This window comes from Lissotriton helveticus, chromosome 3_1 (genome assembly GCF_964261635.1).
Source record: "Lissotriton helveticus chromosome 3_1, aLisHel1.1, whole genome shotgun sequence".
Classification (NCBI taxonomy): domain Eukaryota; kingdom Metazoa; phylum Chordata; class Amphibia; order Caudata; family Salamandridae; genus Lissotriton; species Lissotriton helveticus.
This window is the reverse complement of record NC_136061.1, coordinates 1,480,910,064-1,480,928,175: the sequence shown is the minus strand read 5'-3', so window position 1 is coordinate 1,480,928,175 and position 18,112 is coordinate 1,480,910,064. Positions and strand designations below refer to the sequence as shown.

The 18,112-nt window shown below is 38.6% G+C and overlaps 1 protein-coding gene across 3 annotated transcripts in view; it reads right to left on the bottom strand.

Annotated features, from left to right (window-relative positions):
- Positions 1–7,704: 7,704 nt before the first annotated feature.
- The window catches only part of LOC144823528 (uncharacterized), a 457,863-nt gene continuing 447,455 nt past the window's right edge, over positions 7,705–18,112 (bottom strand). The window contains exon 7 of one of the 3 annotated variants that reach the window (XM_078682114.1): positions 7,705–9,510. In XM_078682114.1, the coding sequence (XP_078538240.1) occupies positions 8,834–9,510 (677 nt within the window). In that variant the 3' untranslated portion in view covers positions 7,705–8,833. The remainder of the gene's footprint in view (positions 9,511–18,112) is intronic. The other 2 variants (XM_078682116.1, XM_078682117.1) reach the window with 2 other exon arrangements.

Below are 18,112 nucleotides of genomic sequence, written 5' to 3'. Positions count from 1 at the left end.
TCCTTAGATCAGGTCTTTAGGTTTGTGCTTATCTACTGGTGGGTGGTTATCATTGGAGGGGGCGCAATCTACGCGGCTTTTATTGACCTAAAATCCGCATTTGATTTAGTCCCCCGTACGAAAATGTGGAGTGCCTTTGTGGACATGGAAATGCCACCGGAACTGTTGGCTATTCTAGTAAAATTGCATGATTCAAACTATGCACAGGTCCGCAGGGGAAAGCAGGGGAATGTTATTGAGAGGTTTCCGGTTTCCAAGAGGGTTCGTCAGGGGTGTGTTCTAGCCCAACCCCTGTTTTCTGTGTTTATAAACAGAGTTGTTCAGTATTTCTCTACCCATCCCTCAGATGCTCCAGTGTTAGCCGGCATGAAGATACCCCTGCTCATGTTCGCGGACGACAACTTGATAATATCTAGGACTCAACAAGGCCTGCAGGCCGACCTGTCCCGTTTCGAGGTGTTCTGCCACAACCATCAATTAGTGGTAAATGTGGAGAAAACAAAGTTCATAGTGCTTCACAAATCCAAAGCCATAACTGGGAGAGTGCATATGAATAATGTCCCCTTGGAACAGACCGATGTCTTTACCTATCTGGGTATAACACTAGGTAGGAAACTAAACTGGAAGCCCCATATCGATATGCTGGCCCTAAAACATGCACAATTAGCTAGTGTATTGATAAAGGAGCAGAGGCTTTCCCAGACCAAACGCATTGTCCCCACCCTTAAGAATTATAATTCCAAAATTAGTACCTCAATATTATATGGCGCTGAACTTTGGGGCTTTGAGGACTTCACATCGCTGGTATTAGCCCAAAATAAATGTGTTAGAGCACTAATAGGCCTCACGCAATCCACCCCCCTTACGCCCCCTTATCTTGATTTGGTTTGCTACAGTATAGAGGACTCGGCACGCTTCAGACCTATGGCATTCTGGAGAGGGCTCTGGACTACACCTGAGCTTTCTCTGTATGCTAAAGCTCTCCTCGAAGTTCGGGGGTTGGGCCGCTTATATAAGATCCCCTGGCTAAATAACATCAAAACTACCTGGACTAATATCGGGATGAGTATCCTGTGGGAGGACCCAGCTGCTAATTTATTTCCATCTAAAAAGGATTTCAAGGAAGTGTACTGGAATATGGTCAAAATTAAGTGTTTTTCATCTATTATGAGGCCCACCTTGACAAGAGAATTCTTGGAGTTTAAACATGAGTCCAAGTTTGAAACCTATTGGGACCTTATCACTAGGCCAACAGACAGGAAACTGTATCACCTGTTCAAGGTGGGCTCACTCCCTATAAGAGCTCTTACTAGTAGTTGGCGCCCTCCAATGGATGACAAATGCATTTCATGTTCAGCCTAAATTGAGACACTAGCACACATTTTGTTCGTATGCCCAGCCTATAATCCAACTAGGACAAAATGGCTTAAACCTATTTGTATGAATCTGGGCACAAGAGTAGCTCTGGAGGCCTTAAGGATCCTAAGGGCTGGATGTGGGTCATCCGTGCCAACAAGATGAGGGTACACTCATTTTGTCATCTTTATTCTTGAGGGTTGAGACATCACGGGATGGGTCTGTTGATAAAATATTTGTCTAGACCCCGAGATCTGGTCATTTAAGAGACGATCACCTGCTGACCCTTTGCCTAAATCTGGTCCCCATATTACGGGTTGACAAAAGGAAACAACTGTCCTCTCACAGTTTTCGTGTTTTTATGTACATCCATTTTTATGTGCTTTTTATATCGTTTTTTATCTCTTGTACTCACAACTTTGTCTCCTTATGTAGTAATGGTTTTAACTTATATGTAAATTAGTTGTGGTTTTTAAATAAGCCTGATGACTGTAGAACACATATGTCCCAAACCTTTTTAATTATTGATGTATTCTGTCTTTTATGATTATGAAAATCGAAATAAAGACTTAATTGACTGACTGACTGACTGGCTGGCTGGCTGACTGACTCCGGCATGCAAAATGTTCAATGCACTTTGAAAGCCAACTTTCATTCTTCAAACACAACAGGCAATCAACAGGATTGGGACTGGCTTGTTGACTAGTGTTATGACAATTGTTAGCTCTATTCCTTCATTCATCAGTTCATGGTTCCCCAGGTTATTTGGCTTATTTTCAACTACTGTTCTGATGATTGTGCAAGATTCGTTTTTCTTCTAGTATAGAAATATAGTTATGAAAGCCAACAAAAATGGATTGCGTGAGTATTAAACAAAGTAGCAGTGCCAAGAAAATTTGGTAATCTACCTTTGTGGTAATTTGTTGTCAGCAATCAGTGAATATTTAGACTTACTAGTTTGCAAGATGTGAGCTCCTCAAGCGAGGCCATCATTTTAGTGCACTAACTGTTTTGAAACTATCTGCTTGAATGTTCCCTTGATAATGCCACCCATTGCATATTTAAACATGAGGGAATAATTTGACCATTAAGAATGCACAAGGAGTATTGCACTGAATTGCGGAGCCCATCTTAAAGAAAGCATTATATATTGGGACATCAATGCCAAAAACACCTATTTCAACACCTGATCTGTCACCAGTTCTGGCAAGAGTCAGCCCACAGAGCTTTTATTGAGCATTATGATGTGAATAACTCATCTTCTGTTTCAATAATTCAAATTCAGCTGTTGCTGTTCTGCAAGAAATCACAGCTCTAGCCTTAACAGAAATAGTTCAGGAGTCTTCCATGACTTCAACTTCCACATTTTTATTTGACTCACATTTTACAAAGAGTTGCTCTTGCTTTTTTGGAAATTACATAAGGAAAAAGTAAATTTTTTTCGTTTTAAATCGGACCGTTCAAACTTGTTTGCAATATACATTTTGGACCCAGCCGTAATATTTTGAAAATATTCTTCGTTTTTTTTTTCATTGCACAAATTATCTTACACATATATTAATTGTACATCTTTCCTTTCATTTTGGGGATGTTGTAAAAATCAGGTTTTGTCTCTCCCTCTTAAGGCCTGAATTTCCCTTCTGAGAACTGTTATGTGCCGGGTTAGGCCCATGTAACTTACATGCACATTTTCTTATATTGTCCTCTTTCTGCACAATAACAATAACAAAAGAAATTCCCCTTTGGCCTTATATTTTCATATATGACATTGTTCAGAATGCATTTCAAAAAAGAGGAAACCTCTTAAGTAACACAGATAACATAGATTTATATTATTTTCATTATTTTATTTTATTTTTTGCAAAAAGACCTTTTCTTCTTTTTTGTTGAGTGCTTTCACCATATCAAATTTTTTTTCTCCAGTTTTTATAAACATTAAAAGATACAATACATAATTGATATATCTAAGTGACTTGTTTGTTCTTAGATATATCAATTATGTATTTTGAAATGCATTCTGAACAATGTCGTATATGAAAATATAAGGCCAAAGGGGAATTTCTTTTGTTAATGTTTATATTGTCCTCTCTTTTCCCTGGCTAAAAGAATTTAATAGAGGGGGTCCCAATTTTCTGCTGCTGCTCTTTCTGCACAATAACATGACTGCAGTGACCTTTTGCACATATTTGCCTGCCTGACAATGTTGGATTTGTTTCTTTGAAACTACTTTTGTTTACACATCTGGCTTTGCATAACATTAATATGTTGCCTCGAACACCAAGTACAAGGCCTTTACACACAAATGTCGTTCTATCTTTATCCATGGGGCGACAGGGAAATCTAAATATCCATAACATTTCTAATATACACATTTATCGCAAGGATGCTTTTTATTATAACCAGCATCTCATAGGTTTAGTAGAGGAGGCACTTCAGCTGACACTGAGGGTCCCTGCAGGCTGAGACTTCACCACACAGTGGTCTGACATCTCAGTGAAGGGTTTCCAGTTCATGACCAAGACGGGGTCCTACATTCTGTCCCGCTAGGTAATGGGTATAGATTGTCCCGTGGGGGATTTCTTGACTCTACACTTACATACACTCTTAGACATACACAGAGTAGGGTTTGCATAGTAGAAGTATGCCCGATTAGGACCTTGTTTTGTATGCCTGCATATACACACTGTTTTAGTACCATGGTAGAACTATATCTGCTATTTACTCTTTTGGCGCTTATAATCACTTTTAAACTGCTTCTGTCTACTGATTATCGTAGAACATGTATTTTATACAAGAACAGCACTGATACAATAAATCTATTGAAAACGTCCCACTGTGTATTCTGTGTATATTTCTTTGAGAACAAAAGAGCACGAGTGACGCAGCGAGAGGTTCTGATCTGTTACCATGATCACTGAGGGGTCAGGGTTGTCATGATCAGTGGTTGCCAGAAACTATTTGCCTCCTGGTCTGAAGGCCAAAATATACTGCGGGTACTTGGAATCAGTCAGGCACCACACTCAAAGTTTGTTGTCCAACAAACGCTCAGATTCTACGAATTAGTGGGAACTACATGACAGAATGTGCTAACTAATTATTCAAATGTGAATTTGGGTGATTAAATTAAGTGCACATTTCTTTACAAACGGTTCTGTTCTTGTAAATATGATAATCACATTTCCATGAATACTTCTATGGTATTTAATCATTGCTTTTGAGCATTTTAATATTTCATAATCATGAAGTGATAGATTTTTTTAGGAAGTTGATACCAGTGTGTTACAGTATGGTGTCTTTTTAAGAAGAACATTGCTTGATAGAGTGAAAATAGCTATAAGGGCATTACACCATTTTGTGTATGCCGACAGTTTTCAACAAAGCCCTGATCAATTTATAAAATTTATAAAAACTAGATACAGAGATAAAAGTCTGAGAAGACCTTCACATTAGATAATTGGACAGTCGCGCTCCCACCTTTACCGAAGCTGGGAGGCAGTCTGCTATCACTAGCTGTCTGGCCGGTAGTGCTGTTGACTGTGCTTATCATGAGTTGCCTTTGTGAGCTGAAAATAGAACTTACTGTTCTGGAGTCAGGTAGGCAGGTGTGAAACATCTTTGACCCTCAAAAAAGGCTTAATTTATAATGTGCTACTCATGTGAGAGATAGCATAGTGCTTAGAAGTAGTAAAATAGGGTGCTAGTGCTACAGAATACGACACAATATTGTTGGATTCTTATTTGTAGTTCACGTTGCTCAAACTTCAGGGCTCCTTTAATGTTTATATTGATTGTGGTAACAACTCGTAGTATGCACTAGAATAGATTTTTAGTTTTAAAATAAATTTTAAAATGTACATTCCGTTTTCTAGTGATGCTTGAGAACGTGGTTTATTTATGAAAGAGAATTTGATGTTTCAGTAAATGACCCTGTCAAGTCTCAAGAAAATGCACATTACCTGAAACACATCTTGTGTAAACAAACATTGGTCAGGGGGTTCTGTATGGATTGCAGATCAACTAGACTTCAGAGTTGGGTTGGCAGAGCGACTGAGACCTTAGTGCCAGTGGTCAGAAATCTGAAAGCTGGGACTTTAGAAGTCTCTAGAGAACAAAATATTACTGCAACATAGGAAACCCCAGTTTAAAGATGAGGTGTCTTAATCGAATCAGAAGTAGCTTTATGTTAATTAATTTCCAAGAACTTACACATCAGAATAGTGAGGAGTGGTAGAAATCAGATCCTGTACAAATATTTTTTAGATTTTCATGCCTGCTTCTGTTGAAGCTGTTCTGTTAGCTTGTTCCGTCTTCATGGTGTTTAGGTACATCTCTTTGTCTCTTGAGAATCAAGTAGATACTTGTGAGCAAACCTTTGAAGTCATAATGATATTCAGCTCTTATTAGCTCTTTGGAATTCTCTTTTTAATAAACTTTTGCACAAGTTTCAACTGTTTTAAACTTTTCGAAAAATGTCACTAAGGTTACAGTATGAGCAAATAAAGACTAGACGATACAAAAACCACAAAAAATGAACATTTCAATCAAAAGTTCATGTCTGTTCAGCACTTTGTTGCTCATGGTATCAGAGGCCACACAAACATGACACTGTCTAATCTACAATAATTTGCACCAAAGTTATATCTGGAACTAACACAAATTCTTACTCACCAACCCTCTCTGACAAAAGAGCACCCTGGCTAGGTCTTGAATTGCAATGCACCAAAAATATGGAATGTCCATCTGTTCATTTCAGAAAAGTCACCTTTGTCTCTGGCTTTAGAAATAGCAAACAAGTGTGCTCTTTGGAAAACGCCTTAACACATGAGCCTGAAGAAACTACTTGCATTTATATTCCGTTTCCATATTTCATCTTACTTACAGCGGTGAACAGAGCATTGCCTTATAGTACTCCCTCACACCACCCACTAGCAACCCTTGCCTTCCATTTCACTCACTACTCTCTCCTGCTTTGTACCGTGTATTCCCTTTCCCCAACCCCTCCTATATTTATTACAAAAGGGATTTGCAATCTTATGCATCTCTCGCTCCGGTGCCTACTCGACTCACGGAATCACACTCTGCGACTCTGGGCAATAGCTTGCTTAATCTCCACTACGGCCCCTCGCGGCGGGATGCCTGGCTTTCACCTTGTGAATACCCTGCCGGGGTATCTCACAAGGGAATACCAGGACGGGTTCCCTAAGCAAGCGCCTTGAGACCCCTGGGTGATTAGTGCGCTATATAAATCGAAATACATTTACATTTACATCTCAAATGAAATGGAAAGGAAAACTTAGGACACAACTCACTAATGACCAGACCGCCTTCATCTGTCCTCTCCTCTAATTAATCCAATGTACTGTATCTTGATGCCTATATTTTACTTTTTATTTCTATACAGTACAGCACACTGGTCTAGCCTGCACGTTCTAGAGCAATAAAAAAATAATAATAATAAAAAATAAACCTTCTTGCAAACTTTCATTTGAAATATCATTACGCAATATATTTTGATAGCTGTTGTATTGCACTCCTAAACAACTTGTGATTTCCGACTTCAGCCACAAACAATTTAGGAATGTCTTTCTCTCTGCATGATGGTGCTTAATTGTTGCATTTTCGTATTCCATGATTAATGTTTTGGATGGATCCTGATCAAACAGTGATGGGAAATCTCTATGTGAAGCTACAAATGGTACGCCACTAGGAAGTGGGAATGGAGGCAAGTGCTTTTATTTTATATACCCTCACACACCCTAGTGGTGTCATGCTGACGCCTAAAAGTCAGGGTGGGCTCAACCATATTTCAGGGAGCTCTTAGAGAAGTATTTGGCCAGGGGGAATAAAGATGACAAATCCACAGGCAGATCCCAGTTCCCCTTTATTCTTGGATCTGCCAGGGATATTAAAATAGAGAAAATAGTGTTATTTGGGATATTATGGTCCTAGGACCCAAGTGCCAACATATTTCAGTCCACTTACGCCCCTAGAGGGTGATGGACTTTCTTCAGGGCGATGACATAATACCCTCTGGAATCAATATTAGTGAGGGAATTTCCCTATACTATTTATAATAGGGGCAGATAGCTGTTCCTTTTCCTGACACGGATGTCTCACAGTGATTTACATGCACTAGTATGCAGTTTCTGACAGGATGCGACAAACTGTCGCCACTACACTGTCTTCAACCACATAGTGGAGTGTGGTAAAGTTAAACATATTGGTTCTACACACACCGAATAGGTATGTTGGATGTTGTGTTTGGCACCTTCTGGCCATTGTGACACTGGGGGCAGCTGCACAACTCACAGTGTGAATTAACAGTTGTTAAAAGAATGCTACACTATGTTTTTTTGTTTTGTTCTTTTTCTTTCTACGGATGGAGTGATCAAAAATAAAAGCCTTTGCTAATAGGAAAAGGAACAGCTATCTGCCCTTATTATAAATAGTATAGGGAAATTCCCTCACTAATATTGATTCCAGGGGGTATTACGTCATCGCCCTGAAGAAAGTCTAGCACCCTCTAGGTGCTTAAGCGGACTGAAACATGTTGGCCCTAGGGTCCTAGGACCATAATATCCCAAACGACCCTATTTTCTCTATTTTAATATCCCTGGCAGATCCAAGAATAAATGGAAACTGGGATTTGCATGGAAACTGGGATTTGCCTGTGGATTTGTAATCTTTATTCCCCCTGGCCAAATACTTCTCAAGGAGCTCCCTGAAATTAGGTTGAGCCCACCCTGACTTTTAGGCGTCAGGGTGACCCTATGATGAAGAAGACACGACTACTGTGTGTGAGGGTATATATGTGAGGGTATATAAAATAAAAGCACTTGCCTCCTTTCCCAATTCCTAGTGGCGTACCATTCGTAGCTTCACATAGAAATTTCCCATCACTGTTTGATTAGTATCCACCCAAAACATTAATCGTGGAATAGATTAAGATATCACAGGAGTCCTTCTTGTGAATAAGTGTTATAACATGGGAGGGTGTACTCTCTCTTTTGAGTTCCTCTTGGCCCTTCTGGTATCAAGAGAGTCTCTCTTGTTTACCCTTGTGTATCAGCTTAATTGTTGCCTGCATTCTATGCCATCCTCTGATAGAGGAAAGAGTGTAGCAGAGACCTAGGCAGATGCAGGCAGTGGGTGTTTGTATCTTGCTGTGACGCAATCCAATACTTGTGGGGGTGAGCCAATAATGCCCACTGCAGACGGCAATATGGTTTATGGCTATAGAGATGTAATCAGAGAAATGTTTAAAAACTTTGAACTGTTCGTGGAGATGTTTCTTAGCAGAGCTATATTAACTAAGGGGAACCAAAAGCCACACGGGAAATGTTTTGTACTGGCCGCTCTTCGGTGACGTCAAGTTACAAACATGTACATAGTGCTCTAACCAAGCTGGTGAGTGGATTTAGCACTGGGCAGAAAAGAACAGTTAAAGTATTTTCCTCAAACACCTTTTCTTTGATCTTTATATGTGTGATGAGAATCTGTTTTGATTATGTGTTCGCAGGTGTTTACTAAGATGCCCCTTTTGACTAAAGCTTTTCTCACATTCCATACATTGGTATGGCCTTTCACCCAGGTGTATTCTTAGGTGTCTATTGAGAACTCCCTTCTGACTGAAGCTTTTTTTACATGTACTACAGCAATACGGTCTCTCTCCGGTATGTGTTCTCTTGTGTATGATGAGAGTACCTGCTGTGCTGAAGCTTTTCCTACATTCAGCACACTGGTACGGTCTGGCTGCCACGTGCGCTAGCTTTGGTTTCATCAAATGATCCTTTTTACCGCCACTTCCCTCCCTTTCAAAGCAGGAGTATGAAGCAGAGTGCTGCTGCAGACCAGGCTGAAATGACAGAAGCGACGAAGGACTCTGTGCAGTCGTCCACTCATTAAATGTTTCTGATCTCACAGCTGTTATACTTTCTGGATATGAACTGAAAAAACTCTCGCCTGGACATGTGTTAGAATATTCTTGTTCCTGAGAAGTTCCATACAACAGCTTGTTAGTATGGCTTGTTTCCTTCAGAGGGCTACAAAACACCTTGGCGTTGCCTTTTCCTAATGCCGTTTTGAATGGTGTTTTTCCTGCACACTTTTCAGGCTTCTCCAGTTTGCTTCTTTTGTTAACTGCTCCACCACCTGCTGAATTAACAAAAGTGTCAAATTACAACTGATCCAAATGCAAGAAACAGCGTAAAAACATCTTCTTATAGTTAAATAATTGCAATACATGTATTAGTTGAATAGCAAAGGTTTAAAAGCGGTTTAGTCGTGATGCTGTCAAAGCTGAAGTAGGACCTCACTCTGATGGGAACGAAAACCCAAACAACAGTTTGCACTAGAATTGAAAATACAACTGGTGCTGGAAACACCACACTTTTTCACTAGACATATTTCACCAGGTAAATCGGTGTCCTGTGAGCAGGGAAAATACCACAGGTCTGAATGTTGCAGCTCGGGAGAGGGGAAACCTTCAGATCGATGCCATTTTAACCCATTCCGAGGTGGGAAACTCTATATGCATATGTAAACAAGCATTTGCAATGCATTAGATCTCACATTTGAGAGAGTTAGAGCTATTGGTATTGGAAATGACTATGACTTATCTATGTGTTTTGGATAAAGACTTTGAAAAACATAGGAAAGATTGGCCTTTTTGGAAACTTTGAGGCCTGGTGAAAGTCAGAAACTGCAGCTGTGTGTTTGCCTGCGGAGGAGGAAGTTGTGCAAAAAAGGGACAGCAGCCATGAGACGGCAGAGAGACAAAGATATGGAGACAGGCTGGAGAGGAGAGATAAAATGTTAAGAATAAAGAAGAGAAAAGGAGGAGTTCACAAAGGCAACATTCAGAACAGAGAGAAAAGGAAAATTAAATTGGGGTTTGAGAAAAGGAGGGTAGGATGTAGGAGAGACATTATAGGATGAGGAAGAAGTAGGGAAGAGAGAGAAGAAATGGGAAAATACAAGCATTTGCAATGCAATAGGTCTCGCATTAGGAAAGTTTGAGCTATTGGTATTGTAAATGACATTTTTTATTTATGTGTTGGTTTTGAAAATAGTGAAATTAATAGCTTTGTCATTTACAATGCCAATACTTTCCCAAATGTGACACCTATAGCATTTGTAATGCAATATGTGTTGTATTTACGTGACTTAGATGTATCGATATTACAAATAACAATTGCTTTTAATTTTTTTTTTATAATTAATACACAAATAAAAGTTATTGTAATTTATAACTGCAATAGCTTAAACTTTTGTAAATAACTTTTGTGAAGATTATGTCCAGTGTATTTTATTGTGACGAAAATCCAAGAACAGAAGTGAAATATTAACATCTTTTTGTGACATTTGTAATAAAGCTTGAAACCTTGAGAGAACATATTTGAACCAGTTGGTGTTGAATGGTTGCACAGATTGATGCTGCGGTGGCGTTCAGTGATGATGTGGTAGCGCATAGTGATGTTGTGGTGCCCCTGAGTGATGCTGTGGTGCCCCTGAGTGATGCTGTGGTGCCCCTGAGTGATGCTGTGGTGGTGCTGAGTGATGCTGTGGTGATGCGATAGAGTGTAATTATGTGGTGTATAACTATGTGGCATTGAGTGGTATTTGGAGTGAATGTTGCATGGAGTGCAGTGTAATTATGTGGCACTGAGTGGTATTTGGAGTGTATGTTGCACTGAGCGCAGTGTAATTATGTGGCATGTAACTATGTGGCACTGAGTGGTATTTGGAGTGTATGTTGCATTGAGTGCAGTGTAATTATGTGGCGTGTAATTGTGGCATTGAGTGGTATTTGGAGTGTATGTTGCATTGAGTGCAGTGTAATTATGTGGCGTGTAACTATGTGGCACTTAGTGATATTTGGAGTGTATGTTGCATTGAGTGCAGTGTAATTATGTGGCACTGAGTGGTATTTGGAGTGTATGTTGCGTTGAGCGCAGTGTAATTATGTGGCGTGTAATTATGTGGCACTGAGTGGTATTGTTTGGAGTTTATGTTGCATTGAGTGCAGTGTAATTATGTAGCATATAATTATGTGGCACTGAGAGGTATTGTGTGGAGTGTGTGTTGCATTCAGTAGAGTGTAATTATGTGGCATGTAATTATGTGGCACTGAGTGGTATTTGGAGTGTATGTTGCATTGAGTGCAGTGTAATTATGTGGTGTGTAACTATGTGGCACTGAGTGGTATTTGGAGTGTATGTTGCATTGAGTGCAGTGTAATTATGTGGCAATGACTGGTATTTGGAGTGTATGTTGCATTGGGTGCAGTTTAATTATGTGGCGTGTAATTATGTGGCACTGAGTGGTATTTGGAGTGTATTTTGCATTGAGTGCAGTGTAATTATGTGGCGGGTAAATATGTGGCACTGAGTGGTATTTGGAGTGCATGTTGCATTGAGTGCAGTGTAATTATGTGGCGTGTAATTATGTGGCACTGAGTGATATTTGGAGTGTATGTTGCATTGAGTGCAGTGTAAATATGTGGCGTGTAATTATGTGGCACTGAGTGGTATTTGGAGTGTATGTTGCATTGAGTGCAGTGTAAATATGTGGCGTGTAATTATGTGGCACTGAGTGGTATTTGGAGGTATTTTTAGTTGAGCGCAGTGTAATTATGTGGCGTGTAATTATGTGGCACGGAGTGGTATTTGGAGTGTATGTTGCATTGAGTGCAGTGTAATTACGTGGCGTGTAATTATGTGGCACGGAGTGGAATTTGGAGTGTATGTTGCATTGAGTGGATCAGACTATCCATGAAGAAGGCTCAGTTCACAATTTCAAGATGTTATGAAGGCTTGTTTTACCCATAAGAACAAGCTTCCAACTACTCGGTAACATACCTTTTGGAGATCTAAGTAACACAGACAGTAAAGAGGCACACTCACCCAAATTTTAAATGTGTTTACATGTAACATTCAGGGGTAGCGATGTGTGTTTCCAATACTGTAACACAGCAGCAGCTCACTAATATTACTGCAAATAATCTGTGACCACTTCCCATTTCTCATAAGTGAAGTACCGTTATGATGTTAAAAAAACATATGGATTTTGCGTGAAAAAACAAAACATTTCGCTGCAAAATGTTCATAATAGACTCTCATAAATCACCCAGATTACAAATAAATAAAAGGGGACTGGTATTTTGAATAATATGTGGAAGAATTATTCAGGGTCACCAGGGCAAGACCTGGTTCTATCAGGTGGCCCCTGAACGGCTAGGGCCATGTGGCACCACCACACCAAGAGGCAATGCTAATTTTATGGCTACTCCCACAAGACGCAGTACTCCGGTTTATGAAAGGACTATGGCAGTTTGAGACTAGATGATGTGTCTCGGGTTTCAATATATCAGTCCCACCCTCGACCCATAGAAACTAAAACATGCATTGGAAATGCATTAGGTCTCGCAATTGTTGGAGCTGGAGCTATTGGCATTGTAAATGGCAATGTTTTGTACTTTGCAATAGGTCTTTTATTTGTTGGAGCTATTCACATTGTAAATGGCAATGTTTTTTATTTAACCTTGGGGTTTTATATAGCGCGAACTGAACAGCCTCAGTTGTGAACTTTGCTTCATCAAAGTTTTCGGAGCCTTGAAATTTGCACAAGTAAAGTGCTAACAGTATAAATATGGGCACTGTTTAATAAACAAAGCCACTGCAATACAAGAGCAAAGGTGACCGAGTGACTGCTTCTGGGTTGACAGAGTTGCTTACAGTCACTGCCAGTTAAAGCTAGCAGGCTCGCTACTAGGAGTTTATCAAACTTAAAACTATGTTTTCTTATGTTATGCTATGCTATGTTATGCTATGCAATGCTATGTTTTGTTGCATTTTGTTATGCTATGCTATATTTTGTTATGCTATGCTTTGTCTTGTTGTGCTATGCTTTGTTTTGTTGTGCTATGCTTTGTTGTGCTATGCTTTGTTGAGCTATGCTTTGTTATGCTATGTTTTGTTATGCTATGTTTTATTGTGTTTTATTATGATATGCTTTGTTTTGCTATGCTATGTTATGTTTTGTTATGTTATGTTTTGTTATGTTATGTTTTGTTATGTTATGTTTTGTTATGCTATTTTTGTTATGCTATGCTATGTTTTGTTGTGTATGCTATGCTATGTTTGCTATGCTATGATATGTTTTGTTTTGTTATGCAATGTTTTGTTGTGTTTTGTTATGCTATGCTATGTTTTGTTATGCTATGTGTTTTGCTTTGTTATGCTATGCTGGTCATGATATGTTTTGTTTGGCTATCCTATGCTTTGTTTTGTTATGCTATGCAATGTTTTGCGATCCTATGCTTTGCTTTGTTATGCTATGCTATGTTATGCTGTTATGCTATGTTTTGTTGTGTTTTATTATGCTATGCTTTGTTTTGCTATGCTATGTTTTGTTATGCTATGCTTTGTTATGCTATGTTTTGTTATGCTATGTTTTGTTATGCTATGTTTTATTATGCTCTGTTTTATTATGCTCTGTTTTGTTATGCTCTGTTTTGTTATGCTGTGCTTTGTTATGTTGTGCTTTGTTATGCTGTGCTTTGTTTTGTTATGCTATGTTTTGTTATGCTATGCTTTGTTTTGTTATGCTATGCTATGTTTTGTTATGTTATGCTGATTTATTCTGCTATGTTTTGTTGTGTTTTGTTATGCTATGCTATGTTTTGTTTTGCTATGCTTTGTTATGTTATGCTATGCTTTGTTTTGTTATGCTATGCTATGTTTTGTTGTGTTTTGTTATGCTATGCTTTGTTGTGTTTTGTTATGCTATGTTTTGTTTTGCTATCCTATGCTTTGTTTTGTTATGCTATGCTATGTTTTGCTACCCTATGCTTTGTTTTGTTATGCTATGCTGTGTTTTGCTGTGCTATGCTGTTTTGCTGTGTTTTGCTATGCTATACTTTGTTATGCTATGCAGTCAGTCAGTCAGTCAATTATCTTTATTCGATTATTAAAAATCATAAAAGAACGAGCAGTGGTACATTACAACATTTCATCAGACACAATATAATATAGATCAATACTTTGTTAAAAAACCGTAAAATCTCATTATACAAAATAAGTTATACATTAATATTAAAAAGAAGTAAAATCAATAATATATAAAAAGTAAACATTAATCTGGGACTAGGAGCCTAATTCTAAAAACGATGCTTATTTATACGAGCACCTGCAACCAAAAAGCTAGCTACATGAAATGCTACTTTTAAATTCGGAAGTAGTTGTAGGTACATCATAGCTGGTTTTACCTGTGTAAAACCCAGATTGCATAGTATAGGCAACAGATATTTTTTCCTGATCTCTTTATAATGGCTGCAGAAGAAAATAAAATGAGTCGTGTCCTGGGGGGAAAAAAAGTCACAATCACATGGTTCAGCATTGTCCGGTCTACTCCACTTTTTAAAATTACCCAGAATGAAGGGAATCAGATCCAGACGGAATCTTGTTAGGAGAAAACGATGATAAGGTTTGTTTACTAAAGAAAGGTATGGTTCCATACCTTGTACAGATGTTAGCATACAGTATTTCCTAACCGTAGATTTATGCTATGCTGTTTTGTTATGCTATGCTTTGTTGTGTTTTATTATGCTATGCTATGCTTTGTTTTGCTATGCTATGTTTTGTTGTGCTATGTTTTGCTATGCTATGCTTTCTTATGCTATGTTTTTTTATGCTATGCTTTGTTGTGTTTGGTATGCTATGCTATGTTTTGCTATGCTATATGATTTTGTTTTGTTATGCAATGTTTTGTTGTGTTTTGTTATGCTATGCTATGTTTTGTTATGCTATGTGTTTTGCTTTGTTATGCTATGCTGGTCATGATATGTTTTGTTTGGCTATCCTATGCTTTGTTTTGTTATGCTATGCAATGTTTTGCGATCCTATGCTTTGCTTTGTTATGCTATGCTATGTTATGCTATGTTTTGTTGTGTTTTATTATGCTATGCTTTGTTTTGCTATGCTATGTTTTGTTATGCTATGCTTTGTTATGCTATGTTTTGTTATGCTATGTTTTGTTATGCTATGTTTTATTATGCTCTGTTTTGTTATGCTCTGTTTTGTTATGCTGTGCTTTGTTATGTTGTGCTTTGTTATGCTGTGCTTTGTTTTGTTATGCTATGTTTTGTTATGCTATGCTTTGTTTTGTTATGCTATGCTATGTTTTGTTATGTTATGCTGATTTATTCTGCTATGTTTTGTTGTGTTTTGTTATGCTATGCTATGTTTTGTTTTGCTATGCTTTGTTATGTTATGCTATGCTTTGTTTTGTTATGCTATGCTATGTTTTGTTGTGTTTTGTTATGCTATGCTTTGTTGTGTTTTGTTATGCTATGTTTTGTTTTGCTATCCTATGCTTTGTTTTGTTATGCTATGCTATGTTTTACTACCCTATGCTTTGTTTTGTTATGCTATGCTGTGTTTTGCTGTGCTATGCTGTTTTGCTGTGTTTTGCTATGCTATACTTTGTTATGCTATGCAGTCAGTCAGTCAGTCAATTATCTTTATTCGATTATTAAAAATCATAAAAGAACGAGCAGTGGTACATTACAACATTTCATCAGACACAATATAATATAGATCAATACTTTGTTAAAAAACCCTAAAATCTCATTATACAAAATAAGTTATACATTAATATTAAAAAGAAGTAAAATCAATAATATATAAAAAGTAAACATTAATCTGGGACTAGGAGCCTAATTCTAAAAACGATGCTTATTTATACGAGCACCTGCAACCAAAAAGCTAGCTACATGAAATGCTACTTTTAAATTCGGAAGTAGTTGTAGGTACATCATAGCTGGTTTTACCTGTGTAAAACCCAGATTGCATAGTATAGGCAACAGATATTTTTTCCTGATCTCTTTATAATGGCTGCAGAAGAAAATAAAATGAGTCGTGTCCTGGGGGGAAAAAAAGTCACAATCACATGGTTCAGCATTGTCCGGTCTACTCCACTTTTTAAAATTACCCAGAATGAAGGGAATCAGATCCAGACGGAATCTTGTTAGGAGAAAACGATGATAAGGTTTGTTTACCAAAGAAAGGTATGGTTCCATACCTTGTACAGATGTTAGCATACAGTATTTCCTAACCGTAGATTTATGCTATGCTGTTTTGTTATGCTATGCTTTGTTGTGTTTTATTATGCTATGCTTTGTTTTGCTATGCTATGTTTTGTTGTGCTATGTTTTGCTATGCTATGCTTTCTTATGCTATGTTTTTTTATCCTATGCTTTGTTGTGTTTGGTATGCTATGCTATGTTTTGCTATGCTATATGATTTTGTTTTGTTATGCTATGCTTTGTTATGTCATGCTATGCTATGTGTTGTTGTGTTTGGTATGCTATGCTGTCTTATGCTATGTTCTGCTATACTATGATATGTTTTGTTTTGCTATGTTTTGTTATGCTATGCTATTTGTTATTGTGTTTTGCTATGCTATGCTTTGTTTTGTTATGCTGTTTTGTTTTGCTATCCTATGCTTTGTTTTGTTATGCTATGTTTTGTTTTGCTATCCTATGCTTTGTTTTGTTATGCTATGCTATGTTTTGTTATGCTATGTTTTGCTGTGTTTGTGGACGCCCTCCTTTACTTTGCCCACCTTGTCATTTGGCCGCATCCTGTTGCTGCTACCTCTGTAGGAGGAGCTGCCACGCGTGACCCCGGGACCTTAAAAACTTACGGGGGCTTCCGGGACTCGCATGGGCTTGCCCGGGCCAAGGGCTGGCCCGTCCTTGCCCTTCATCGGCAGGTAGAGGCAGGGCAGGGTCACCCCTCTAATGATCATGACCCCGCGTGGACAACTGGAGCTGAGGAAATGTACTGTGTCTGTGAGTGACTAGAGTTTTGGAATCCCATACTTGTCATACTTCAGTATTAAGTGAATACCATTTTAATTGCTTTTTGCATTTTACCCTGATCTTTAATGAACATTACTTCTGGACTTATTATCCCGGATCCATGCTAATTGTCAATACTGTGTGCCCAGGAGCAATTGTGTGCTATAATCGCACTGTTTAGCACGTGCCACTTTATTTAAGGTCAAACGTAATTTGTACTCTATTCTTAGTGGGCCACTTAAAGCGTTTAGTTTCAGCTCAGTGAGGACCCCCCCCCCCCCCCACTGCAAAATTCAGCGGTTTAACAATAAGTACAAATTACTAACACGATGAGGAAAAGGAAACAGGCTGCAAGTTATACTCCAAAAGCACCTAGTAAACATAGGAAAGTTGTGACCCTACTGAATTACCTAACAGGGGCTGTTGGTGAACTAGAAAAACAGATTAACACAGTAGAAGAGACACTAAACAATCATACGATAGGCCCGTCACTATCGCAGCAAAAGTCTACGGACATTATAAAAACCCATCTAAAAATGTCACCTGTTTTCAAGCAAATAATGGATGTGCGCAGATAATATCGGACATCTCCGAAGGGGGACCAAACAGTGATGAGCCTTCACTAGAAAGTCAGCAACCCCCCCCCCCCCCCCCTAAATTGATGGCACCCTGTAAAACCGTACAAGAGATAATCCAAATCCATCCGACCCCGGCTACCAGGCCGAAAGCAACCACAATTCAACCAAGAAAGACCACGGGAGACCAGCCGGGAGCCAAAGGGATCACACAGAAGGAAGAGGTTACTACACGCACCTCAAGGGGGAAGAAAACTGGTCCCGATTCCTCGAATATTATGAGCAACCTGCAATCTGAGCTCATTGATCTCAAGGTGCT